Source organism: Vanacampus margaritifer, chromosome 20 (assembly GCF_051991255.1).
Source record: "Vanacampus margaritifer isolate UIUO_Vmar chromosome 20, RoL_Vmar_1.0, whole genome shotgun sequence".
Lineage (NCBI taxonomy): Eukaryota > Metazoa > Chordata > Actinopteri > Syngnathiformes > Syngnathidae > Vanacampus > Vanacampus margaritifer.
The window spans coordinates 15,086,043-15,113,844 of NC_135451.1; the positions used below are offsets into that span (position 1 = coordinate 15,086,043).

The window sequence follows — 27,802 nt, forward strand, 5'->3', positions numbered from 1 at the left end:
TGATGCGGCTCAGCCTGATGCGATACTACAGCGCCATCTTGTGTTCCCCTGTTGCAGTCGCTTGTCTATGATAGATAGATAGATAGATACATAGATACATAGATACATAGATACATAGATAGATAGTAACAGTACTTTTCAACGATGTAGTTTATCAAATCAAACAGTAATTGCATAATTTGATAAAATGTTGAAATTTGTTTTAAAATAGACAGACGCCTTTTACATGTTATTTCGCTTTTAATTCAATGGCACTACACAACTTGTAGTTTTTAGAAGTGCACATTCAATTGATTTGTGTATAACTCAATCGTACATTATAAAAATGAATGAATGTATGTTTGCATTATAACAAATACTTTGAGATCAGTTTGTAAGCGTGAGTTTGGGATCAAATGCAGATTGTGTTCCGCCCCAAATGGCGTCAACTCTTCTCCTGACACGTTTTTTTTTTCGCAGTCCAAACAGTGGGAACCTTTCTACGAACATGATTGGCTAAGATCTTTTCGACCTTGCCCCCCTACTTCCGCCCATGTAGCTATTCCGCATCACCGATTGGTTTAGCGCATGGCCAATCATAATTAGTATTCAGTAAAGCGTCGTTGGTATCCAAGCTAGCAGCAGCTTCATCCATCCTCCTCTCTCCGAACTAAATCCCCGTTAGCTTAGCTTGCTAGCCGCTAATCACTCGATTTAAGTTTACCGGTGAATTTACGACGCGATGGCTCAGAAGAAAAGTCTCAAAACGCATTCCAGAAAAGGTTTGTGTTCTGTCTTACTAGCGAGCGAGTGTGAGTCCGGGAACGTCAGTCATGTCTACCAAACTCCCTTTCCCATTCCGCCGATTGTCGATTGCGTATCTCTTCTGGTGGATGCACATCGAAAGGGGCAATGACGCGCGCGTGGTTTTAAACTTGACGAATCAATCTTTTATTCGGCTAACGTTTGCACTTGTTTGTGGGATTTAAGCACAAATCTCGCGCGTTTCCACGTCTTGATCGTGAAAGCTGCAACAAGCTTATCCAGGCAACATTCATCTTAACACTATATATCAACAATGCTGTAAGTGTTCTTTCCCTCGCCGTATATAGCATTATTTCGTAAATATTCATAGAAGTTTATTCGTTAGCTTTTTTTGACCGCGCCTACTTTGCCTAACGGGAAGAGAAAGTTAAACGTGAAGATTTTCTGTTTGGATTTTGGTTTAGCGAGTTCGCTGTTTTGGAGCTTCGGGGCTTTGCTTGTCAACAGATCCGCAACACGGATCAATTAAATTATTAACCTGTGTACAAATGTGGAGCTTTTGCTGACTTATCCTGGAAGCCACAGCGTCAGTGACGTAAGGATAATGTGCTTAGGAACACTCCTCGGTGAAGCTTAACGGTTACATTTTGTATACATTTTTATGAACATGACGTCAGCAAATGTCTACTGTTTTACTCATTTAGACACACTTCCCTAATGTAGTGTGAAACGCTTTAAATAGACAGTTCTGTATTCTGTTCATGTGGTCTACCTAGTGGCCTTCTAGTTCTATATCTGCTCATTACGACATTGCTAAAGCAACAAATCTAATAGTGGCCCAAGACTTTTGCACAGTGTTGTATGTCAAGGTTGTTTGCCGTACTTTGTCCTCTGTGGCATCTCACGCACACACAAACACGGAGCGCTGCGAGGTTTGTCAGCTCTAAGAATAGTGGGGGATCGGGTTCCGGACCTCACAATTGGATGGCGAGGAGGAGGCGCTTGCGTCCGTCCTGATGACTGACCCGCCGCCATCCTGCCCGTTGGTCACTTCTCGTCTTGTTGTCGCCTCTTTGGAAGTTTCCTTCTCATCGTTTGGATCATCTTGGTGAAAGTGTTAGTTTGAAGGTTTGCTCCATGCAGCGCTACCGCCACTACGGCGCCTCCGCTCCCCCCACCGCGGCGCCGGCGGCGGAGGAGCCCCACAGCACCCAGGAGGCGCTGAACGCTCACGAGGAGCAGGTGGAGCCGATGGTAAATGAGGAGGAGGCGCAGGATGGCCTCCAGAAGACAGGTAGGACCAGTGTGTCCGTTGAACTGGACTTTTGGTTCCGCTGCTTCTTCTCCGGGTCAAATGATTTGCTTGTGCCAGGAGGAGCCAGTGCGGAGGAGGCCGCAGCCCCGCAGCAGGCTGCTCTGCTCTCTGGTGGGTGGCGACCTTAGGGATGGAACCGCTTTGCTTTGGCATGGACTGGTTTGGTTTGGCCGAGTTGAATTTTGACTGTGTTCGGGCTAACCTTTAACATTTGAGCCGTTCGTGTTTGTGGTTGGCGATGACGCTGACGTGATCGTCATGTTGGAAGCTCTCCGAGGAACAGCTGTCGCTGGGCCCGCCCCGTCGGGCTGGTGTTAAATGCGTTCCCCGGGTCACTTCGACCTCTGCCGTTTGTGACGCTTGCAAAAAAAAAAGTGTCGACTTGAACCTGCAGAGCACCCGTGTTAACTTAACAACTGCCGTGGTGTGTTTGATGTGTTTTGTCACTAACTCGAAACGGGACGTCGGTCGGCCTCACAGTTGGGGATGTTCCGATCTGTGCTTTCCTGAGTTTTGATTTTGCATGTTGTGCTTGCTTTTTGGGGGTTTGTCACACATTGCAAAAATATACATGTGAGGTTGTTTGAATACTCTTAAGATTTACAACCATCATTCGGCCATTTTTTTTTTTTAACAAACAGCCATTTTAACATCATTCGTTAATTCATCAATAAAGAGGCCTCAAGGTTTTTAATTCCACTCCCTGTTTGAGTTCACTGTGAAACTAAACATAAAGCAAAAACACACGTCGTGTATTTAAAACAACTACAGTACATAGATTGACCATTCTACGATATTTGAAGGCAAACAGTGGAGCAACACATGCAGACTTGTAATATATTATTACTCAAAGGAATTTATTCTCTATCCTAGTATTCCAACATCTAACTAATCAACTTACATGTGTAGTAGTAGTAGTAGTAGAAAAAGAAGTCTATTCTTCTTCGATTGTGTACGCATGACAGTACTGCCTCCCTGTGGCCAAAGAGGGTACACCAGAAGAAGCAGCACAATGAATTGAATTGCAGCTTTTATTTTTTATTTCATCATTTTTTAAGTAAATAATTAATACTAGACATGTTGTTATTTTAATGTTTATTTTAATTGTTAAAATTAATAAATTAAAAAATAACTAGTTAAATACAAAAAATACTTTATTTATTTTGTTTGTTAAAATTTATTAATTAAAATTACCTAATTAAATAAAATAAAAATAAAAACTTTTTTATTTATTAGTATATATTTTTTTATATTTTAATGTTTATTTTAATTGTTAAAATTAATAAATTAAAAAATAACTAGTTAAATACAAAAACTACTTTATTTATTTTATTTGTTAAAATTTATTAATTAAAATTACCTAATTAAATAAAATAAAAATAAAACCTTTTTTATTTATTAGTATATATATTTTTAATTTATTGTTTTTATTTTATTTTATTTTAATAACATTTTATTATATTCTTACACTATGTTTATATGAAGCACGCCCAATAGCGTGTTTGACGCGTGTGTGTGTGTGTTGTACGACGTCCTCAGAGGCAAAGCCGCCATCATCAGAAAGCAAGAGCAGCAAAAAGCCGACCGGAGGAGACGCGGGTGCAGGAGCCAAGTATTCGGTGTTCACCTGGTTTGCGGTGCTGGCACTGTTGGGGGTTTGGAGCTCCGTGGCCGTCGTCTACTTCGACATAGTCGACTATGACAGCGTCATCGGTAAGTGCTACGAACCTTTGAGCCGCTGATATTTGAAGACGTATAAAGCAGCAAACAGAAAATATAAGATAAGCTACTTTTGGCCTGCAAAGGAGGAGAAGACGACGATCAGCTTTTGTTTCGTGTCATCTTCTATTTTGTGTGTGTCGTCTCCGCACGCAGCCAGAGCTCAAGAGTTCCGTATGAACTTTTCACAAGTTTTACAAGGTACGCTTTCAACATATCAGAGACAAAGCGTCCTGTCTCCTTTTTTTCCTATTCATTTTTCCACCTCCACCTTTTTGCCCCCCCCCCCTCCCCGCTTCACCCAACATGCACTCGTGTTGATCTTGTTATGATGATTATGAAAAAGTTGTGTCGTCCATATGAGCATGAGCAAAAAAAAGTACCGTGTGTCCTGTGAACTCCCATGCGAAATCTCCATGATTGTTCTGGTCGTCGTCGTCGTTCCGGACCGTCACATTCACGGTCTTGTTTTTCTTCTTCCACCTTCCGCTGCAGGGAAGCTGACGGCCTACGACGCCGACGGAGACGGCGACTTTGATGTGGAGGACGCCAAAGTCTTGCTCGGCAAGTCCCCCCGCGAATGTTTTCCGATTTTGATGTCCTGAGGTGGTTTACAATAACGTGCTAGCTAACACGTCGTAGCATGCTAAAAACAGCGGGAACTGAGCTAACGAAATAAGATGGGTTGGTTGAACTTTTGGTGTTTTTTATTTTATGCTAAACTTAAAAGGGAAGTCCACCCTCCCCCCAAATTTTTTTTTACAAAAATATGTTCTATAAAGCAGCTAAATCCACCCGTTGTTATCCATTTGTCACTTGCTGTTGCCCGAAAAGGACTTCTCAGTTCAGGTAACGAGGACCAATCACGGCTCACCTGTTGTCTGAGTTTGGTCATGTGATGCCCGCAAGCTGAACCGTGATTGGTCGTTAGCTGGCAACAGCAAGTAACAAAATGGCCGCCCCTTGAGCTAGATCATGATAGTCTTCCATTTTTTGACGGCAAGAGGATGAAAACTCTAAGGAATACTTTTTAAAAAGAATCTTAGTCGTAAGTTCATATTGCGTTTATGGAATATTAATAAAGCAGCTAAATCCACCCGTTTTATCCATTTGAGGGGGCGGCCATTTTGTCACTTGCCTTGAAATTACTTCACAGTTCAGGTAACGAGGACCAATCACGGCTCGCCTGTTAGCTGAGTTTGGTCATGTGATGCCCGCAAGCTGAACCATGATTGGTCGTTAGCTGGCAACAGCAAGTGACAAAATGGCCGCCCCTTGAGCTAGATCATGATAGTCTTCCATTTTTTGGCGGCAAGAGGGTGAGAACGCTAAGGAATACTTTTTTAAAAAGTATCTTAGTAATAGTTTAAATGTGTTTACAATATGGACCCAATTTTATACCCCAATTAGGTCATTTTTATTCCGATAACAATGCGTTTCTTTCATAAACAAATACATCAATTACAATAAAACACTTTTTTTTTTTTTAATACATCAGCAATTACATGGACAAACATTGGGGGTTGTGTGTATGGGGGGGTTGCCTTGTGGTGGGGCCGGTGGGCCGCCGGGCTAATAAAGCAGCCGGCATCCATTTTCTATAGCACTTCCTCATTCGAGTTGTTGGTTTGCTGTAGCCTATCCCAGTGGACGTTTTGACGCACACCCTGGACTGGTCGCCAGCCAATCGCGGACACATAAAAGACAAACAAGCATTCGAACCTCAGAACTGCGAGGCAGATGTGCTAACCCCCTCGTCGTGATCTTAGAAAGGGCGCGACCACGCACACAGGAAGTGACTGGACTTAGCGATGCAGAAACAGGAAGTCAGGCTTGTTGGCTGCTGGCTGTGTGAACGACGACTTTAACTCCCTCTCTTTCTTTTCCCTCCATCATCATCTTTTATTTGATGACATACTTCATCCTCCACTCCTTATGTTTGATGTCTTCTTTTTAAGTTAAGTTCCGCCCCCTCCCTCGCCATCGCCCCCCCCCCCCCTCCCCTATCTACTCTTCTATTGTCTTTCTCTCTCTCGTTAGGCCTGACCAAAGATGGCGATGGTAGTGCGCAAGGCGAGTCTCTTGAGGAGGTTGTAAATATTTTGGCAGAGGAAGGTTCTGATTGGATGTATGGCTTCTTCACCTTCCTCTATGACGTAGTCGGCTCCCCCGTAGAGCAGGGCGAGGAGGAGGATGGCGGGGAGGAGGAGGAGGAGGAGGAGGAGGAGGAGGAGGAAGATGGCGAGGAAGAGGAGGAGGCGGCGGCTGCCAGGAGGCGCCAGCAGGGCAGTGCGTCTTACCTTGATGACGTGGAAGTCAAGGGGGTCATACTGGACCTTCAGAACCAATAGGAGGACAGGAAGCAGGCCTGAGGACCGAATGGAGGACACGCTTGTTAAAGTGGATGGACAGAAACAAATGCAGTTTATTTTTGGAGGGGGAAAAAACAGGACCGTGAGCCAAATGAATCATTTAATTTGACGTTGGGCACAAACTAACAAAGTATGTCAATCTTTTTTTTTTTTTTTTTTTCCGGAAATCCACTTTAACCTTTTTAGAGGTGAACTTAACTCATTCACTGCCATTGACGGTTATAGACGTCAAAAAATCATTTGAACTATTTCTATTAGTTTAACATTTTTTTCCCACTTTTCTTAACAAGAGTATGAAAACCTAGATTTTTTTTATTGTACATTTAGAACAGATATAAAATTTGTGATTATTCGTGAGTTAACTAGTGAAGTCATGCAATTAATTACGATAAAAAAAAATTATCGCCTGACGCCCCTAATTTTTAATAATCTTTTTTCTCTTTTTTTTTAATCGCGTCAGGCGATTAAATTTTTCAATTGTAATTAATTGCATGACTTCACTAGTTAACTCACGATAAATCACAAATTTTATATCTGTTCTAAATGTACAATATTTTTTTTAGGTTTTCATACTCTTGTAAACAAAAGTGGGGGAAAAAAATTGTAAAACTAATAGAAATAGTTCAAATGAATTTTTGACGTCTATAGCCGTCAATGGCAGTGAATGAGTGAATTGAGCTCCTCTAAACATTTTTCAAAATTAGAGGCAAAATTAACAGCAAATTATTCAACATGAACTGAAACATTGTGCAGTTGGTCAGAAGGTCAAATTGAGTTCACCTGGAAAAAAAAAATCAAGATTCATCTGGAAATTTCACCCCAAAGCCCAAAATAACAAAGTTTTTGTAATAATGTCACTTTCAAACACACACACACAAACAAAATATCAATTTGCTTCCCCTTTTTTTTTTTTTGTCATTGTTATTTTATTTTTACATTTGTGAGAGCGATCTCAGGTCCGGTGACTTATCACAGAGGAAAGTTGTCGGTCTTAGCCCTTCACCACTTGAGCTGGTCCGCAACAATTCCCGACCAGAAGGCATGTTGCTGTTCTTACTGATGAGCGCCCTCTGCTGTGTGTCGCTTCAGATGACAGGAAGTTAAAAGGTTCTCGCAGGAAGCAGGCGTTCAGGAGAGGTACGCTTGCGAGCATCGTGTGTTGTCCTGCATGTCTCTGCGGTGCTGTGAGCACAAGCGTGTCGGACTCTTACGATTGCGAGTGTGGCGAGTTTCTAAACTGGAGACAAGCCAATGAGGAAGTCAACCTTCAACATTTCTTGACAATAATATGTTATATGTGACCTCGCTAGTCTATTATTACATTTGTGAAATATGAGTTATTAAATCCAGCCGTTTTTATCCATGTCCGGGGGCGGCTATTTTGCCACGTGCCGTCGACTGATGATGACATCACAGTTGCTCGGGCGACGACCAATCACGGCTCAGCTGTTTTCTGAAGCTGATCTGTGATTGGTTGTTACCTGCGACCTGAGCAACATTGATGTCATTTTTCACTCGGCAGCAAGCGGCAAAATGGCCGCCTTCTGTAATTGATCAAAACTGCTGGATTTTGCATCTTAATTTATATTCCACTAACGCAATATTAAAGGGATTAATACCTTTAAAAACGATTTATTTCCACTTGCTGTCGACTGATGATGACATCACAGTTGCTCAGGCGACGACCAATCACGGCTCAGCTGTTTTCTGAAGCTGATCTGTGATTGGTTGTTACCTGCGACCTGAGCAACATTGATGTCATTTTTCACTCGGCAGCAAGCGGCAAAATGGCCGCCTTCTGTAATTGATCAAAACTGCTGGATTTTGCATCTTAATTTATATTCCACTAACGCAATATTAAAGGGATTAATACCTTTAAAAACGATTTATTTCCACTTGCTGTCAACTGATGATGACATCACAGTTGCTCAGGCGACGACCAATCACGGCTCAGCTGTTTTCTGAAGCTGATCTGTGATTGGTTGTTACCTGCGACCTGAGCAACATTGATGTCATTTTTCACTCGGCAGCAAGCGGCAAAATGGCCGCCTTCTGTAATTGATCAAAACTGCTGGATTTTGCATCTTAATTTATATTCCACTAACGCAATATTAAAGGGATTTTAAAAACGATTTATTTCCACTTGCTGTCGACTGATGATGACGTCACCTCTGCTGAGGAAGTAGGTAACGACCAATCATGGCTCACCTGTTTTCTGGGCTTGGTCAGTAAACTGAGCCATGATTGGTCGTTAGCTACTTCCTCAGCAGAGGTGATGTCATCGTCAGTTGACAGCAAGTAGAAAAAAATAGTTTATAAAAGTAACATTTTTTTTCGTAATTAATCGCATGACTTCACTAGTTAACTCACGATTAATCACAAATTTTATATCTGTTGTAAATATACAATAAAAAAATTCATACCCGTATTAACAAAAGTGGAAAAAAATGTTAAACTAATAGAAATAGTTCAAATGAATTTTTGACGTCTATAGCCGTTAATTGTACATGAAAAATAATGGAGTCACCGCATTAATTATAGCCAAAATATTAACTTTTTACTGCTGAAAATGGCTCAATGAGGGCTGCATAGAACATGTTATTGTCCAAAAAATGTGGGGGGGGGGTTAACAAAGGTCAGACGCAAAACACATCAGCAGGAGATGTTCCTTTTGCTTGCGCTTTCTGATCCAGAAACATGAACACCGACGACACCAATACTCAGCATGTTTGTTGCCATGGTAACCTGACCCCCAGAAATGGAGGACTTACGGCCGATTTTTCGGACTCAACTTGCTTTTTTATGAGACTCGGCCTCTTGACTTGACAAGCGTTGCATGTTTGCATTTGGAAAAATCTGCATTTTCTCTTTTTTTTTTTTTTTTTTTTTTTTTTTATAACACCGGCAAAACTGCGATGATCTAAAACTGCGGCGTCAGTTTCTGAAAACTTTTGTCCGTGTGTATGCGGAAGCGCTCCGAGAAGGGGACGAGGATCCTGACGAAATGGAAGTGGACGAAGGTAGCGTTGGGATGTACACGTGGTGACCTTGATGTTGGCATCTTAGCAGCAGCTCTGTTTTCTTTTCTCCCCCCCCCCCCCCCCCCCCCCGTGTGGCGTCCTAGACGAGATTCCAGAAGTAAAAACTTTGAGGAAGAACACAACTCGAGGTAGAAAAAGAAACGCGCCTGCATCTGTGTGTGAACTAAAACACATTTAGCAGCACTTAACTACTAACGCCTCCCCGGTTGCCGGTCCCAAAATGTCCCCTTGATACCGACTATATCCCGACTCCAGAACTTCCCGTCCCAGACGCCGTGTTGCGCTCTGCCCTACGAGAAGAACTGAGCGCCGTCGCCGAGAAGACCGAAGCCAAGAGGATCGCTCGCTTGGCCCTCTCGGAAATCAAGAGCCTCCTCGCCGACGAAGACCGAGGCGGGGAGGCGGCGGCCTGGCAGCTCAAGATGAAGACGCTGGAGGTCACCCGGGAACAACTCCGGCTGGAGGAGGAGAGGATCGGCGTGGAGAGGGAGAGGGTGGAGGTGGAGAAAAGGAGGATGGAGATGGAGAGAGGGAGGATGGCGTGGGAGAAGGCGGAGGAAGAAAGACGGCAGCGGGGGAAGGTGGAGAGGGAGAAGATGGAGACGGAAAGGACGGCGTGGGAGAAGGCCAAGAGGGAAAGGGGGGAGTGGGAAGAGGCGGAGCAAGAGAGACTCGCTTTACAGAAAGCCAAGCAAGAGCGGGAACAGCTTGAGAAGGAGCGCTTGGTTCGGGAGAGGGAAGAGAGGGAGCGCTTGGCCGGAGAGAAAAGCAAAGAGGAGCGGAAGGAAAGGGCGAGGGTGGCGCAAGAGACGGAGCGACTACAAAAAGAACAGATGGCCAAAGAGCGGGAAAAAGTGGAGAAGGAAAAGCTGGAGCGCGAAAGGGAGAGGGCGGAGAGGGAGAGGCAAGAAAACGAACGGGCGGAGAAAGAGCGCCTCGTTAAGGAGAGAGCGGAGAAGGAGAGGCAAGAAAACGAACGGGCGGAGAAAGAACGCCTCGTTAAAGAGAGAGCGGAGAAGGAGAGGGCGGCCCGGGAGAAGGAGCTGCGTCTTTCCCGCGAGAAGGCCGCCCGGGACAAGATGGAGGCCGAGCGGCCCGAGGCGAGGAAAGCAAACGGCAGTCAGCCTCTGGAGGAGAAAAGTCAACGGGCCGGCGTGACGGCGGTCAGGAGGGAAAAGGGCGTGGTCGCCGACAAGATGGCCGCCAGCGGGAGGAAGAAGTAAACTCTTCTTTTGCTCATGTTTGGACTTTTCTTATTTTTGGAATCAGGCACTCATTCCCTGCTCCCTGCTTTGGAATTTTTATATAGCGGTCTATGTAGGTATCAAACCAATTAAAAAAAAAAGTTTTGGAACGCTACTGAGGTGTTAATTTCACCATTGCTTTTGCATATTTATAATCTACTGGATCCATACCAATCGGTTCACGTTGTGTAGTAAATATTGAACAAAGAAAGAAAAAATAACATTACATTTGAAAATCATGCTTTGCCACCATCTTGTGGCATCAATTACAGTTTTGTTTCGTTCTTTTCAAGCTGCATTGTGGGATACGTCGGAATAAACTTTCACTCGTCACACAATCAAACAGCACTACAAAATTGTCAACTCGCTCTACTGTATGTGAGATGCTTTTGTTGAGAAATCATTGATCGTTTGTGTTGTTGCTATAATCTTCTCACAAGTGTATCTGTGCACTGTAAGCTCCGCCTCCCATCAACTTTTATGGAACATATTTCCCTCCAATGTGACAAGTGGAAAAATAAAACTTCAAACGGGGCCATCCTTGTGTTGTCCGACTTTCAAAAATGTATATAAGGTCATTTAAAGACGTGTAAAGAACGCTTGTTTGTCTATATGTAAAAGAGTTCCACGTTTACTGTGGACCACCTCAGGTGTGCTTCTCACGTCAGGTGACGAGGCTCGCTCATTCATATTGAAATTAGTCGACACAAGAACACGGGCTGTGTCCGAATGTCCACCCTTGTCCTCTAACCCCTCATTCACTACATAGCCCTTTACTATTTAGTGGCTTAATATGTAGTGCCCTCATTCTGTTTGGCGATTCTCCTCGTCGCATATCACGTGACCACCATAAAGCTTACGACGCACTGGCGCATAAATCTCCGACTATTTATTGTGAATGAAAATGTTTTAAAACGGAACTTAATTTCCTTTGTCGTACATATTTTTTAAACTAAAACGAATTAATTATTTTCGTAGTTTATATTAACGCATCGGATTTGACTCCCACGCTTGCGCTATCGCTCGCGCCATGTTTTTTTTTTTTTTTTTCATACTCGATATCAACCCGGTTGAGTGAACGTCGATGTTCACTACTTTTCAGAGTGCATTGTGGGTAATTTTGAGTGCCCTATATTTTCGTTACCTGGGACATTCGGACGTTACCACAAAATGGCGTGAACCCTAACTAGGAAGTAGGGTGCACATTCGGACACAGCCACGGTGATTTAGTTGACGTTTGACAACATATTTTTGAACGAGTGAACATCAGGTGGGCAGTTTGAGTGTCTTTGTCATGTTGTGACGTCTCCAAGCAGGCCTGAAAGAAACGCCAAGCCAGGGGGAGACAACCGCAAGGGGACCAGGTGAGACACTTAGTGACCTGTTGTTTTGGCATTTTTTTCCTTCTTCTCTGAACTAGATACAAAACAAATAGAATGAGGCATTTTGTCATTGAAACCGACACATTACTTTGCCTTAACTTCTGCTATCCTCAAGGCTAATGAATAGCATCTATAAACTCAGGCTGTCAAAATTGGTGTGTTAATTATGAGTTGGTTAATTTAACGCCACCATTTTTTTTAACACACAGTTAATCCCTTTACATAGAAAGCATTTGTAATTTTACAAATTAAAAGTTACTTTACATTAAAGATTAGATGGCTCTTACTATGAAAAGAGAAAAAAAATGCACTGCACCAATGTCTTACAAATGCAATTATGCCATCTAGTGGCAGAAAAAATGACCAACACAAATCACTATCACACTCATTTTTTTTATAGTGCAGTACATATTTTTTATTTTAACAAAATTTTATGAATTATTATGAAATTACTATATCAATGACTAAAAGATGCAGCCATATTATTGTACATTTAGAACAGGTGTCAAATTAGTTAATCATGAGTAACAAGTAATGCGATTAAAAAAAATAAAAATTATCGCCTGACACCCCTAGTAAAAACAAATTATGCACTTAAATTACAAAAATAATAATTGTATTTTTTTAATATATATATTTTTTTAAATAGGTGTCACAACAACTTTTAATTCTTTGTATTTTTGTTACTTTAAAATAATTGAGGTTCAGATTAGGGTACTCTTGATTAAATAATTTTTTTCTAAAATTACAATTTGAACTTTTTAAAATACTTTTAGACATTGTGCCTGTCAGCCATGTTTGCAAAAAAAATTTGGGGGGGGTGGTTTCGTTTTTTTCTTTCTTTTTAAACATGATAGAGTATCGTTTCCACCAGCAAGATACCGAGGTCCCTTTTTGTTAATGCAACACTATCAAAGTGTATAAAACCGGCTAATTTAATTAAATTCTCCTTCATCATGTTTTCCGATATTTCCTTAGTCTTTTAGCGTCATTGCAAAAAAAGTTACAAATAAAATTAAAAAAATTGCCTGACACCCGTACAATAAACACAAGGACCAAGGATAGAGCCCTGAGGGACACCCCGCACTGGAGGAGAAACATGGACATGGAGAAAATCTTCACATCAGTGTCAAACTTAAAAAAATAAAATAAAACACCTCGCTCAGACTTTAATAATCACCCTTTGGCGACTTTCAGCTATATGAACATTTAAAATCTTTTTGCTACTTTATCAACATCTGAGTAACCTCCAGCAATGAATTCCCTCTTTTATCCACGTAGTAGAAACTGCTGAAGAGCAGCCGACCAATCCACAAGCCGCAGAGCCAGCGGAAGAGGAGTCCGTGGAGGCGCGTGCGGAGGAAACCACCGCGGAGGACTTCGCTGCCGAAGAGCAGTCGAGCAAGCGGCACGTTGCGCAACCGCACGGGGAGGCGGAGTCGGCGGAGGCGGCGACAGAAGACTCGCCAACAGAAGACTCGCCAACAAGTGTGTGATCAAACCGTTTGCTTGTCAACTTGTTTCGAAGCGCGTCATGACACACTTCCTGTGCGTTTGTGCATGCGCATGCCAGTCTCTGCAGCTGAGGATGTGGACTCTGAAATCCAAGGTTTGTCCTGCTCACTTTGACAGCCGTCCGTCTGCTTCGTCAACTTCTTTCCCTCCTCTTGATGCCTGCTTGTGTTTATATATGCTGTATGTATGTAAATGTATGTCCTCCAGCTGCTGTTCCGCTGCCTTCGTTCATAGAAGAAGATTTTGTCTCAGGTGAGTCCAACACGGGTGCGGAGGATATTTTTACTAAATATTGTTGTCAGGAACAAATTATTCACTCTAATAAAGAGAACACTTGAAAGAAATATTTTAAAACTAAAAAGCTTGGACAGTTTATTTGTACCCCAAAAAAAAAAAAACAAATACAAAAAAATTAATTGGGTTTGGAATATTGTTTTTCGACAAGTGGCAAAATGGCTGCCTCCTGAGATGGATAAAAATAGATTCCACAAACACAATATTAATCAGAATGTCATGTTTAACTCATTCACTCCCAGCCATTTTCACTGAAGCAATCCCCTTCGATCCCGGCTGTTTTACTGGACTGATTTTGCAAAGCCCACCGAATATTGTGTTCTATTGCTATAAAAACATGGAACGTACCAAAAGAAAGATCTCTTCTTTCGTCAGGCAAAAAAAGTATTTTTCTATCTGTTTCCGTTTTGCGGAAATTAGCATTAGAAAATAGCTAAGTTTCATCATTATTCACAAAAGAGCTCTTTTTTCAACATGGCCCTGGTTGATCTCTTTTGCTCTGCTGCGTTTGTGTAATAACAGCAATTTCTTCAATCGTTCTTTGCAGTTGAGATGTTGCATCAAAGCCTTCTCAATGCTCTAGCATTAAAAAGAACATATAAATACGTCTTTGGGACACATAACATTTAAATTATAACGTGTTTATGCGTTTTGGGGAAAAATATCTGTGCAACCCTTCGAATAATTGTATTGAGAATTTTAAATCTGATATGTTGTGTTTGTAGATGATGCTCGAGGAGACGAGGAGCATCACGACGGTGCGTAAAATCGATCTCTCTTTTGTATCTTTTGTCCTTCCTCACCGTGAAGTCTCACCTTGATGTCTTTTCAGGCGAGGGCCTGGACGCCATCGACACGAGCGGAGGTGAGGATGTCGGCAGGCGTTTGAGAGCTGAAGGTGGTTTTGTGATTGTTTCAAGTGTTGACGTTTTGTGCTTGTAGTCTTGGTGGAGGAGCTTTCGTCTCAGGAGACTGTCGGTAAGCCGGAGATGTGTTAAAGCACCAAAAAAATAATATATATATTTTTTTCGCCCACATCTTTTTCTCCTGACACATTTAGCAACAATTCAAACTTTTAAATATTAACTCTTTGACTGCCAGACGTTTTCAGAAAAGGGATGCCGTGGGTGCCAGCCAATTTAAGCATTTTGACTGATCTTTCAAGGTCCACAGAAAATTATGTGTTTGGACTATGGAAACACATATAGTTCAAATGAAAGATTGGACTCTCATCTTTCATCAGAAAAAAAAAGTTTGTTTCTACCTTATTCCGTTTTTCAGTAATCAACAATAGAAAATGGTTAGTTTCACCTCTGTTTTGAAACAAACGTCTTTTAACGTCTTTGGCACTCCTCCCTAGGATTTTACTAAACGTTATTTAACGTTTTTGGCAGTCAAAGAGTTAAAAAAATATATATGTATTTTTTTTTTTTATTACAATTTCAAACTCTTTAGGTCATTCAAGATATCAAGGACTTTTCACATTGCCCACATTTTCACAAATCAATTCAGAGCACCTGAATTTCCCAGCATTTGAGTCTAGCATCAGACCATCAGCATTCACACACACACAATTTTGACCTAATAAACACATTAAAAAAAAAAAAAAAAAGGCAAAATAACCTGATTTATTTTTTTCGGTGAAGTGGAATCAGGAAAATACTTGACAAGCTCCAAAGTGACACAAGAAGAAGGTATGTTCCTTTTTTTTTTTTAGACTGATTCCGATTCAATGCGATTATTTTACCCAAGCTTGTTTTGTGCGTCAGAGCCAGCGGTGGAAGTGGAGCAGCAATCTGAGCCTGTGGAAGCGCAGAGTGAGAACACAGCAGAGAGCGACGGCGCCCCACAGGGTGAGCACGCCGCGACCACAACCCACACGATGCATTCGTTATCATTATTATTTAAGAGGCGGATCTTTTGACAACTTAAAGGCTTGTTAAAGCGAAGCTAAACCGAATGTCAGTTGCTTTTTCAACTTTTTTTTTTTTTTTTTACGGTGAAGTGGAATCTGCAAAAGATTTGACAAGCTCCAAGTTAACACAAGAAGGTATGTTCCTTTTGTAAATTGCAATGCAAATGCAAAGAACGGCTATTTATACAAAATGCTTCAGGAATGTATCCAGAAAAGCATGTTAACCCATTCGCTGCCATTGACGGCTATAAACGTCAAAAATTAATTTGAGCTATTTCTTTTTTTTTTTTTTTTTTTTTTTTTTTTTTTTAACAGGAGAGCTCAGTATTGTTCATTCAATTTGACATCATCATTGCTCTCCTTTTTTTTTTTTTTTTTAAAAATCCAACAAATCAATTAAAAAAATGTAATTTTTTTTACTGTACATTTAGAACAGATATAAAATGTGTGATTAATCGCAAGTTAACTAGTGAAGTCATGCGATTAATTACAATTAAAAAAAATAATCGCGTGTTTTATGAATTTATGGCAGCGAATGAGTTAACATTACTCACCGGCACATGCTTTTCCTACGCTGCAAAAAAAAAAAAAAAAAAAAAACTTTTATTGGAATAACTGGATCGTGACTTTTTCCTTCTACTCTCTAATGTGGCTACAACTTGTGTATCAGAACCATACTGCCCCTAAGTGGCCAAATTGTATACAACATGAACAGCGCTACCAATAAAGGCACACACAAACGAGGGCAAGACAGTACAAAATAATTTAAATCAAATCGATTTTGGGACTTTGGGGGGTGGGGGGGGGGGGGGGTCACGCCCCTACTCTTTATTACAACCCGTACTTTTGTTTTATGTACCAGAGTCGCCGGTGGAGGCGGAGACGCAGTCTGAGCCAGTAGACGCACAGAGTGAGACGCCTCGAGGAAGCAGCACCCCTGAAGGTGAGCACGCCAACACACCAACATGAATATACATATTTTCTGTTCATAGCAGATGGAGGAAAGTTGACTAGACGTGTTCCTCATGCCAGTTGGCGGCCAGCAAGGCCTACTCTGAATTCAAATATTTGCTCCGTTCATTTATTCTAATCTGTGTCTTTGGATGGAAGGTAGAGATAGATCGATGTTTTTTTTTATTTTTCAGGGCTGATACCGATAACCGATATTTGAAGCAGATATTCTTTTTCAGTAAAAAGGGCGGTTAAAAATATTGGCGTCAAATTTTTTAAAAAATACAAATGCCAATCTTGAGTTTTGTTGCAATGTCTTAAAGTATTAATGCTTATTGAACAATTTTCAGACTTTTCAAAATGTCAACGTTTTTTTTTATTTTTTTTATCTTAAGACAATATACTTCATTTAAAATTTCCCCCAAAAAATGTTTAGGGAGCTCCCAAAGTTATCAGTAAAAACTGAAATCTTAAACTTTCACATTTCTTTGTTTTAATATCAAAAGGTTCAGAAGGTTCCCAAGGTCAGCAGCATCTTTTATAAAGTGAACTGAAATTTCAAATTAATAGTTTTTTTTTTTTTAGCTTAAAATGGTTTTAGCTTCACCTTTTTACTGTTTTTCTCTCCTGATTGGTTGGTCGGAACAAAAGCGACCTCATGCTGACAGTGCCATCCTCTTTTTTTTTTTTTTTTTTTTTTTTTTTTAACAGACACAGCAGACCACACGGCCGCCGAAAAAGGTCAAGAAAGAGATTCCGATTTGTCAAGAAGCTGCTGCAAATGTTTCTCACGCTCACGTTTGTCCTCCAGCCAAGAAGAAGAAACCAAAACTGCTCAACAAGCTGGACAAAAGCATCAAAGCCGAGTTGGATGCTGCCGAGAAGCTTCGCAAGAAAGTACGTGGCGGGAAGGAAGTGATTCGTGTGTTGTTGTTGTTTTTTTGTTGACTCCCATACTCATTTTTTTTTTTTTGTGTGTGTGCATCAGGGAAAAGTGGAGGCGGCACTGCAAGCATTTGAAACTTTAGCGCAGCAGCACCCGCAGAGCCCCCGCGCTCACTACGGGAAAGCGCAGGTGATCATTTCAAGGACCGCCTCCCTGTTGTACTGTTGAGGATCACAACCCAACAGACCCCCCCCCCCCCCCCACACTTCAAACACGCAGGCGGAGGACGACCTGGCCGAGAAGCAGCGCAGCAACGACATGTTGCAGAAGGCCATCGGCAGCTACCGAGACGCGGCGGAGCTTCCCGACGCCGCCCCCGACCTGGTCAGAGCGGCGCTCAAGAGACGAGCGGAGCGCCAGCAGTTCCTGGGTAAGCGCGCAGAGCGTCCGCGTGTTTCCGTGGCAACCGCACCGCACATGCAAATGGTGACTCTCAGCTCATTGGTACAGCACTCGTATTAGTCGTTCTACGCAGAGGATAAAGACTATTTGACTGCGGTCCAAAAGACCAAAGTTTTTCTTATTTCAGCATATTTTACTCTGATTGTAGTTGCCGAGCTACAATCTGATTATTTTTATTTACTTATAATTCGGGGTGTCAGGCGATTACATTTTTTTAAAATCGTGATTAATCACATGACTTCTATAGTTAACTCACAATTAACTCATTCACTGCCATTGACGGCTATAAACGTAAAAAATTCATTTGAACTAATTATTTTAGTTTAACATTTTTTTCCTACTTTTGTTAACAGGAGTATGAAAACCTCGATTTTTTTTTATTGTACATTTAGAACAGATATAAAACCTGTGATTAATCGCGAGTTAACCAGTGAAGTCATGCGATTAATTACAATTTTTAAAAAAAATAATCGCCTCTTGCCCCTAATTTTTTATATTTTTTTATTTAATGAATTTATGGCAGTGAATGAGTTAAATTTTTATATCTGTTCTAAATGTACAATAAAATATATTTTCATACTCTTGTTAACAAAAAAAAAGTTAAACTAATAGAAATGTGGATGCATCTTTTAGTCACATACAGTAGTTTCATAATCATTCACAAAATTAAGATAAAGTTATATTGATTTTTGTTGAGGTAATTTTTCTGCCACTAGATGGCATACATTTTTCTTTTCATTTGGAATTAGCATGAAGTAACATTCTGCACATTTTAAAAATACAACTTGATCCAAGTCTCCACAAATGCATTATTATAACTTAATTAACTCCCCCAGTACAAGTAAAAAAAAATCAGCGTTAAAAAAATTAGCTCAAAATTATTAAGATTACTAAATCATCAGACGGATTATTATGAAAAGTTCTTAGTGACATCTCTTGTAAATGTGTCAGGGCGCATGCGCGGCGCGGTGGCCACGCTGGAGCGGCTGGTGCAGATCTTTCCAGAAGACGTCAGTCTGAAGAACGACCTGGGCGTGGCCTACCTGTTGCTAGGCGACAACAAAGGCGCCAAGACGGTCTACGAGGAGGTGAGGGAAGTTGCCTGCCGCGTCGTCGTCTTCTTCCGTAAGTCTCACCGGCGCCCTCTTTAGGTCCTGGCCGTTGCCCCCGGCGACGGCTTTGCCAAGGTCCACTACGGCTTCATCCTGAAGTCGGAGAACAAGATCGCCGAGAGCATTCCGTACCTGAAGGTATGCGAAGCGCGTCGGTCGTGGTTGGTTTCCGCGACGACCGCCGCCATTTTGAACGCGTGTCGGTCCACCAGGAGGGCCTGGAATCCGGAGAGCCCGGCACGGATGACGGACGTTTCTACTTCCACTTGGGAGACGCCCTGCAGAGAGTCGGGGACAAGAGCGTGAGTGTTTATGCATAATCGTGCATAATAATACAACATTAAAGGACCAAAGTCAATTTATAATATTTAATAATATAACTTATTATATTCTTCGCTTACCAGTGCGGTGTGTGTGTGTTCGGCAGGCGTACCACTGGTACCAGGTGGGCCACGAGCGAGGCCACTTTGCGTCCGTGTGGCAGAGGTCCCTCTACAACGTGGACGGGCTCAAGGCGCAGCCCTGGTGGACACCAAATGAGACGGGATACGCCGATCTGATCAAGGTAGGACATTTCCGAGGATGTTGTTCTTCCAGTCCGGGAACTCAACGGCGGTGTTTGTGTTCAGGCGCTGGAGAAGAACTGGAAAACGATCCGGGACGAGGCCATGGCCATGATGGACCAAAACACGAGCCAGTTTGTACCCGAGGAGGAGAACCTGAGAGAGAAAGGAGAGTGGGGCCAGTACACGCTCTGGCAACAAGGTCCCTTTTTTTTTTTTTTTAACTTTACCTCCTCATTCACATTTATTCAGCTAACAGTCATTTGTGTTCAGGGAAGAAATCCGGAACGTCCTGTCAGGCTGTACCGAAGACCTGCTCGCTACTGGAGAGATTCCCTGACGCCACTGGCTGCAAGAGAGGACAGGTACGCACACGCACACGCAAGATTTCAATTCAGCCTCCTCAACGCACTTGACTCGCTTGTGTGTTTGCGTGCGTGCAGATTAAGTTCTCGGTGATGCAGCCGGGCACGCACGTGTGGCCGCACACGGGCCCCACCAACTGTCGGCTGAGGATGCACCTCGGCCTCGTCATTCCCAAACAGGGATGCAGGATCAGATGCACAGACCAGACCAGGTAACCTTTGCTACTCGGCAACAACTCTTTTTTTTTTTTTTGCAGTGGACAGGAAGTTATTAAGCTCATTGTAGCTAACAGGCAGCTAACGCGTTTGCTCCTGGACGATTGTTGAAGCGTCGTCTGTAAGTTTAAGAGACTATTACATGTGTAAATTCATGTCGATTTAATGATGTACGTGTGAATTAAATGGTAGTTAGTGTTTGCTAGCGCGCTAATGCTAATCGCGATTGCTAAGCGTTTAGCATATGCTTATTTTGTTGGTGTTTAATAATGCTCATGCTCAGAAGACAATGAATAATTAGCAGTTATATCGACTCTAGCGGATATAATGATGTATGTGTGAACTAAATGGTAAGTTGGTAATTGTTTACCCTATACGGTAATCGCTAGCGCGCTAATGCTAATCGCGATTGCTAACCGTTTAGCATAGGCTTATTTTGTTGGTGTTAAATAATGCTCATGCACAGAAGATAATAAATAGTTAGTGGTTCTAGTCACTCAATTCAACTCATGTAGCTATAATGATGTATGTGTGAACTAAATGGTGGTTAGTGTTTGTATACCATATATGGTAATTGCTAGCGCGCTATTGCTAATTGCGATAGCTAAACATTTAGCATGGTTTCATTTTGTTTGTGTTTAATAATGCTCATGCACACAAGATAATATATAGTAGTTATATCTACTCAATTAAACTCGCATTCAACCTTAGTGGATAAAAAAAAAAAAATACAGTTTTATGGTGCGGCCTGGGGGGGAGGGTCGATTCTTTGATAGGAAAATAGATTTTAAACAGGTTCGATAGTAACAGCCCAAATATGAATAAATACAAGAAATGAATATAATATGCATTCAGTTGAGCTGACCACTTCTTCATCTTCATCATCATCGTCCTCCCAGGGAGTGGGAGGAGGGCAAAGTGTTGATCTTCGACGACTCTTTTGAGCACGAGGTGTGGCAGGACGCGGACACGTTCCGCCTCATCTTCATCGTGGACGTGTGGCACCCGCAGCTGACCGCGAGCCAGAGACAGACGCTCAGCGCCATCTAAACCAGGACGCTCACGACGGACTGCGACACACTGAAGGTTCCTCTGGGTTATACTACTGACTTGACCACACGTACACACACACACACACACACACACACACACATGTTTGTCTTTGTATCTTAGTGGGGACATCTGATTGGTATAATACATTCAAACTTTGGGGCCCCAAATTGATAGTTAAACCAGGAATATGGGCCCCATAATGTAGCAAGAACAGACACACACCAACGTGCACATACCACACACACACTTTGACTGACTGTCGTGTTCAGTGTTTGTCGAGTTTATTTGTGAGAAACCTCGACTTGGCCGTGACTTTTTCATCCTGTGTTTTCCTGCTAGCTCACTTTCTCCTTCACTTTTGTATGATCACCACAAACATCAGATGCTTTCCGAGATTCTATTTTTATTAAAAATGACACCAGAAAATCAGTGATTTTTTTTTTTTTTACCCGCCCCCAATTATTTATTTCAGCTAGTCTAATTTCTACATTTGTGGTTGACTGTCTTGACCAGAACTGGGCGAATTGACACCCCCCCACACACACACACACACACACACCTGGAATTAGTTAATTAAGTCATTTACCATTTAATATTAATGAAACAAAAAAAAAAGTATCGTTTTTACAAATATAGTTGGCATGTATTTCTTAAATTAAATCATTTTTACTAGATTTTTAAAAATAGTCAAATAAACTATTTAACATTATTTATTTATTGTAATAAATGGAATAAGCTGCGCTTTGAGATAGATGAGCTATATTCCCATTTGTCTTTTCCTGTGGCATTTAACCCCCCCCCCCCCCAAAAAAAAATCAGCACACGTGGAGGTGTAAATGTTTACTAGTTTACATTCTGCAGTAAATACATGAAAAGAGATGAGCGTAGCCCTGATGTTGAGTGACCACTGCAAAAAGTGAGAAGCAACTTTTCATCGGCAATGATTTCCACGTGAGATGCAAAGTCCTCCACCTTGTTTGCAGCGCACTAATACATGAAGTATACAATCTTGAAATAAGTTAAATTCAATAAAAACAATCTTCCTCTCGAGTGACATTTTGGCATTCAGTGTGTGTCGACGGCACGATACTTCAAAGCATGAAACGTGGCACTCTGCGAGAACTTTTTCTTGCTTGTTGACATGCACGCACATACCGCTTGGATTTTTCGACCCAAGTGACGTTTTGCTTGATTGGAAAGCTGAAGAAAAAGTGTCTTCATTCATATTTGGCGGGAAAACGAAGCAACGATTGTGATGACATTTCAGCCAGTTTGGTCAATCGCGTGTGACCATCTGACACTTCATTTAACACTTGAAGCTGCCTCTTTTTTTTTTTTTTTTTTTTTTCTTCTCAATCTTCTACTTGACATGGCTAATACGTTAGCAAGCAGTTGAGCCAGCTACGCTAACAAGTATGCTAACGGTTCGTCACACGTGTGATAACGTACGAGAACAGTGATTCCCAACCATAGTAAGGAAGTTCAAACGTAAAACGATGAACCGATATAGTAAGAGTGATTTTTTTTTTTTTTTTTTTTATAAATTTGATGTCGATAGTTCACTTAAATCATTCACTTATTCCTGACTCCCTAATCGTTATGTAGGGATTTTTATATAGGATTGAAACAAATTTGAATGCTCCCAAATAACGACATTTTGCGACATTTTTGCTCAATAAAGGTTGGGAAACACTGAACTGGAATCACGACAAGTGAATGAATGAATGTCAGGGCGTTATTGTCACAGATGAACAAGATGACGATGATGATGATGATGATGATGGTGAGCAAACATTCAAAGTCAGGACGACCTTTTCTACATTCCTCCTCAAAGCTAACACGCTTAACCAGCGTGGGGACACAAACACAGGTAAGAGCGTGTGTGTGTGTGTGTGTTTGGGCTCAGAAACAGGAAGTACAAGTCAAAGTTCAGCTGGACGGGACGAAACAACACAAGTCAAAATCCAGCAAGTGTGTGTGTGTATGTGTGTACGTGTGTGTGTGTGTGTTCAATCCAGGGCCAGTAGCGGCGTGCTGGTCTCTCTGTCAGTCTGCCGCAGAGTGGCGGGATTGACCACCGACTGTGACCTGAAGCACAAAAAATGTCACATTGGAGTCATCGTGACAGATGTGCAGCTAAGCTAAATCGAGCTACTCAACTCACTTTGACATAGTTCAGTAGTATAGAGGACTTCAACTGCCAAAATGAATACAAGTGCAAATAAAAATGGATTTAAAAATATAATACAAACAAATATATAAATTGAAAAAAAAAAATATATATATATAATAAAAAATATTTTTGTATTTATTTTAGAGCTGTCAAACGATAAAAATGTTTAATCAGATTAATCACATCTAAAAAAAATTGATTAATCATTTAATTAAGGCTTTTTTTAAACATTATTTTTACCCGCCAAATTTAATGAGCACCTGTTATGTATTAATTTTTTAAACATTGGAATGTTAAAAAAAATTATTTTATCCACTGCACATGTTCGTCTTCTTTTTCTAATCAATTAATTACCTTTAACTTTGATAGCATTATTTTTTGTATTTATTTAATTATATTTTTCATATCCGTTTTTATTTTCACTTTTAGTCACATATTTATTAATTCATTTATTTATTTATTTTAATTTTGGCAGTTTTGGTCCTCCATACAGTAGTGCCAAATGATGTAATACTTGAGCGTGAGAAACAGAAAAATGATTTCGGACCTCTTCATGAGCTCCTTGTCGGCGCCTCCGCCACAATTCTCTCGCACGTGCAGGGCGTCGTAGGTGAGCGTGTACTCGGTCTCGTCCATGTAATCGGGACCCAGCAGGGTGCGAGCCCACATGCCCATGTCGTACGGCGGAAGCGTACCCCCGAACTCGGACGGCAGACACTCGGGCTGGATGAGCTGATGGAGCGAGTTCAGGTTGTTGCCGTGGAGGAAAATCTGCACCGGAGGATGCAAGAGAACAGGATCAGGTGGCGAAACTAAACAGCTAGCTAACTTGCTAGCTAGCGGGATAGTGATGAACTTTATAAAATGGAGAGTATGAAAGTTAGCGTAATAGCAGGAGAACGTGGATGAGAAACAGGAAGAGGAGGAGCTATTGCGTTCACCCGTTTCCTGGTCTTGTCTTTGAGGAAAGGCTTGATGATGGTGAACATGGCGTGAATGTACCACGGCTGGTTGACAAAATGGATGCCTCCGAAGCGGGCCGGGAAACTGTCCTGAGGAGAAGAGCACAAGTGCACGGTCAGTCCACTCGAATTTGACAGTTTTTCAGACTTTCGAAGTAACTTTCCTTCCAAAAAAAACAACAACAACAAAGCTAGCTAGCTGCTTTAAGTTTGTATGGAAACCTCAAATTTAGTTGCATTTATTGACACTAAATTACTACTCTGTGAAAAGTAAGTTCCATGACACCAAGATTCCATAAGATGGCGGCTAAAGTCTACTTTTGTCTAAATGAAACTCCTCAACACACGTCAACAGAATTTCTTGACCCCACGATTCAGCAAAATGCCCGCTAAAGTACACTTTTGTCTAAATGAAGCTCCTCGACGGAATCCCATGACGCCAAGATTCCACAAGATGGCGGCTAAAGTCTACTTTTGTCTAAATGAAGCTCCTCGACGGAATCCCGTGACGCCAAGATTCCACAAGATGGCGGCTAAAGTCTACTTTTGTCTAAATGAAGCTCCTCAACGGAATCCCGTGACGCCAAGATTCCACAAGATGGCGGCTAAAGTCTACTTTTGTCTAAATGAAGCTCCTCGACGGAATCCCGTGACGCCAAGATTCCACAAGATGGCGGCTAAAGTCTACTTTTGTCTAAATGAAGCTCCTCAACGCACTTCAACGGAATCCCGTGACGCCAAGATTCCACAAGATGGCAGCTAAAGTCTACTTTTGTCTAAATGAAGCTCCTCAACGGAATACCATGACGCCAAGATTCCACAAGATGGCGGCTAAACTCTACTTTTGTCTAAATGAAGCTCCTCAACGGAATACCGTGACGCCAAGATTCCACAAGATGGCGGCTAAAGTCTACTTTTGTTTAAATGAAGCTCCTCAACGCACGTCAACAGAATTTCTTGACACCAAGATTCAACAAAATGGCCGCTAAAGTCTACTTTTGTCGAAATGAAGCTCCTCAACTCACTTCATCATAGTTGCTTGGCACCAAAGTACCACAAGATGGTGCCAAAATAAATTAAGTACGTCTGGAAACACAGTTCTCTCGTCAAGGCGGTCGACCCGAGTGGCTATTTGGGTCACAGGGGCGGTCTCGGCGTCGGCGCTGACCTGCAGGCCTTCGATGGCCAGCTTGAGTATGTTGGGCGTGAGTTTGGAGGCCTGCTTGAAGGAGAAGTTGCTCCAGTCGATGATGAGGACGAAGCCGTTGATCTGCAGCTCGGGCTTCTCGATCAGAACCTCCAGCGAGAGAAGGATGGCCCGCAAGATGTCTGTGAACGAGTTCCTGGACAAATGAGAAGCATTTTATTCCACATGCTTCAAATCCATCTTTAAGGTCGCCTTGTCCTTTACAGCACATTGGTAGATTAAATAAATGGTCATTAATTCAACAATCACGTACAGTTTAAAAAAAATTAAATAGTCACATTGTAATAATACATTCTTAGTTGTTTTTGAAGGTTTCAAACATGAATGTGGCTGTCGCCATGACAACGCATTCACCTGCTCTGGTCCCAGTTGGAGGCGAAAAGGATGAGGATCTTTCTGCCATGTTGGTCCGGAGTCTCCAGAACGCCCGGGAAGCCGTCCATCAGCGCTCGCTTGATGCCGGGGTCGTCCACCTGACACACACGCGCGCACACACATTTTGACACACAAGTCAAAAATGTTCGTCCCAATAATATTTTCTACGCAAGCCCACGATTCCAAACCGTTTTCGGATTAATATCGCGTTTGTGGATATGAATTACGCGTTACTAGTTTTGACACCCCTCATTTTTATCCATCAGGGGTCGGCCATTTTGCCACTTGCGTGCGAACATATTACGGTAAAGTAAATGTTTGAGTCCCATTTGAAAACAAGTTATGTGCGGACCTTAAAGCTCTGGAACATGTCGAGGTTCTGCTGTCGGAACTGGAAGTACTGCGCCAGCAGGCGAAACGTCTCCACCGGGTCAAACTTGCGCGCTCGGAGGAAGCGAAGGATGAAGTCGTCGTCTGTACGCAGGAAGCCGATGTCTGGGCGGGTCACGATCATGTCGCGCACCTTGCGGTGGTGGAAAGACGCAAGTGTCAACGTCAGGGTACGTGTTGACGAACGGGACCGGTCGCCGGTACCTGTTGTATGTCCTGGTGTAGAGTGTTCGGGTTTTCGTTGAGCTCGAGCCGAGCCTTCTCGGTGGCGTCGGCGCTGAGGCCCGCCAGGAGCTGCGACATCCTGTTAATGTTCTGATGTTGGCCAGCGTTCAGTGTCCACGCGCAGGCCGCATCTGACGGCTCAACCAATCAAATCCGCCGCCTCTGATGATGTCATCCACACTGGCTCAGATGCTGCTCACGGCGCCGCCCTTCTGTGGCGCGCTGTCATGGCGGCGACCATTTTAACATCGTGGGCTCCGGGGCCACGTGCGGTGGTTTGTTGCGGGAAGTTCAAAGTTCAGTCAAGGCAACGTGGTCTGCTGGTAGAGACAAACATATCTAGAGATTCAAATATTGTCATTGTATGTTTTTGTTTCACATTATTTATTGAAACATCTAACCGCCAAGCATGACAATGATGTTTTGCATTGTTTGTTAGCATTAAGCTAAGTGGAAGTTTCTAAAGCAAAAAATGTTCCCTCTGTAAGTGGTGTACCGATCAATCGACAATTATCAAATTAACCTAGGATTATTTTTGGAATATCGATGAATCGTTTGGATACCTTTTTAATTACAATTAGCATTTATCATGATTGATTTTTCAATGATTGTCCATTTTCTGCATTGTCAATTTGAAATAATGTCCTGGTTTTGAATAATGGGATTTTCCAATTCAGCGGTTAATCGACAAAATAGTGACCATATTAATAGATTATTAAAATAATCACTAGTTGCATTGCATCCCCAATACATAGATCTACAGTATATACTCTAGTACTGTAAAGCTAAATATATTTCTTATGTGTCCAGAGATTGACCAGTCCTAATTGTAGTCTAGGATAGGCTTCAAGATAAGATATAGAAAATCGATGTATGCATTATGCAATACAGGCTATATATACAAATACACCTAATCTATAATCAGTGTTTGCCATTATAAAGTCTCCTGTTTGTATTAGAGTTATGTAATCAATAGAAATGATGTCTTGTAAATATAGAAATAAAGATAATAAAAAATAAATATTACTGATAGAGTTAGGTGTGTTGTTGGAGTGTCGCTGGTCCGAGCGGCTCCGGCCCTCCTGAGCTGGTCCTGATGCTGAGGACGCTGTCGGCCATCACACACAAAACAACAAGAAGGAATGTTGAAATAAATCCAATAAAACAAAACTGGGAGAAAAAATAAGTAAAGGATTAAACGTCGTCATTTAGCGTCCCCTCTGACATTAGAACGCACGTTGAGGTGGGGAAAAATTGTGCGGAGAAGACGTCAGGGAAAAGGATGCTCTGGTTTGGCGTCCTCTTCTTTCACTACATAACA

General features: G+C 42.0%; 3 protein-coding genes across 7 annotated transcripts; 2 read left to right on the forward strand and 1 right to left on the reverse strand.

Moving 5' to 3' along the window:
* The first annotated feature begins 596 nt into the window (after nt 1-596).
* Nucleotides 597-22,205, forward strand: unm_hu7910 (un-named hu7910). 4 transcript variants are annotated; one of them, XM_077554071.1, is made up of 28 exons: nt 1,518-2,038; nt 2,117-2,170; nt 3,599-3,772; nt 3,935-3,979; nt 4,274-4,342; nt 11,752-11,799; nt 13,099-13,305; nt 13,391-13,426; nt 13,540-13,584; nt 14,352-14,384; nt 14,459-14,491; nt 14,569-14,604; nt 15,273-15,320; nt 15,396-15,479; nt 15,632-15,676; nt 16,404-16,484; nt 17,204-17,233; nt 17,304-17,389; nt 17,481-17,567; nt 17,658-17,808; nt 18,792-18,928; nt 18,992-19,090; nt 19,165-19,254; nt 19,380-19,517; nt 19,582-19,717; nt 19,789-19,880; nt 19,959-20,092; nt 20,996-22,205. In XM_077554071.1, exons 1-28 carry the CDS (start codon nt 1,882-1,884, stop codon nt 21,144-21,146), a joined length of 2,526 nt encoding a protein of 841 aa, XP_077410197.1. In that variant the 5' UTR covers nt 1,518-1,881; the 3' UTR covers nt 21,147-22,205. The 4 variants fall into 4 exon arrangements, with proteins under 4 accessions (XP_077410200.1, XP_077410197.1, XP_077410198.1 ...); XM_077554074.1 differs by lacking the exons at nt 1,518-2,038; nt 2,117-2,170 and adding an exon at nt 597-761; XM_077554072.1 differs by lacking the exon at nt 17,204-17,233.
* Nucleotides 8,367-10,970, forward strand: LOC144040160 (uncharacterized). Its single transcript, XM_077554078.1, has 3 exons — nt 8,367-9,170; nt 9,275-9,319; nt 9,447-10,970. Exons 1-3 carry the CDS (start codon nt 9,155-9,157, stop codon nt 10,412-10,414), a joined length of 1,029 nt encoding a protein of 342 aa, XP_077410204.1. The 5' UTR covers nt 8,367-9,154; the 3' UTR covers nt 10,415-10,970.
* Nucleotides 21,975-27,790, reverse strand: LOC144040161 (clavesin-1-like). 2 transcript variants are annotated; one of them, XM_077554081.1, is made up of 8 exons: nt 27,509-27,790; nt 26,461-26,798; nt 26,219-26,389; nt 25,846-25,964; nt 25,453-25,627; nt 24,264-24,374; nt 23,870-24,093; nt 21,975-23,237 (listed from the first exon to the last, which is right to left on the reverse strand). In XM_077554081.1, exons 2-8 carry the CDS (start codon nt 26,557-26,559, stop codon nt 23,159-23,161), a joined length of 978 nt encoding a protein of 325 aa, XP_077410207.1. In that variant the 5' UTR covers nt 26,560-26,798; nt 27,509-27,790; the 3' UTR covers nt 21,975-23,158. The 2 variants fall into 2 exon arrangements, with proteins under 2 accessions (XP_077410207.1, XP_077410206.1); XM_077554080.1 differs by having other exon boundaries at nt 26,461-26,801.
* Between the last annotated feature and the right edge of the window lie 12 nt (nt 27,791-27,802).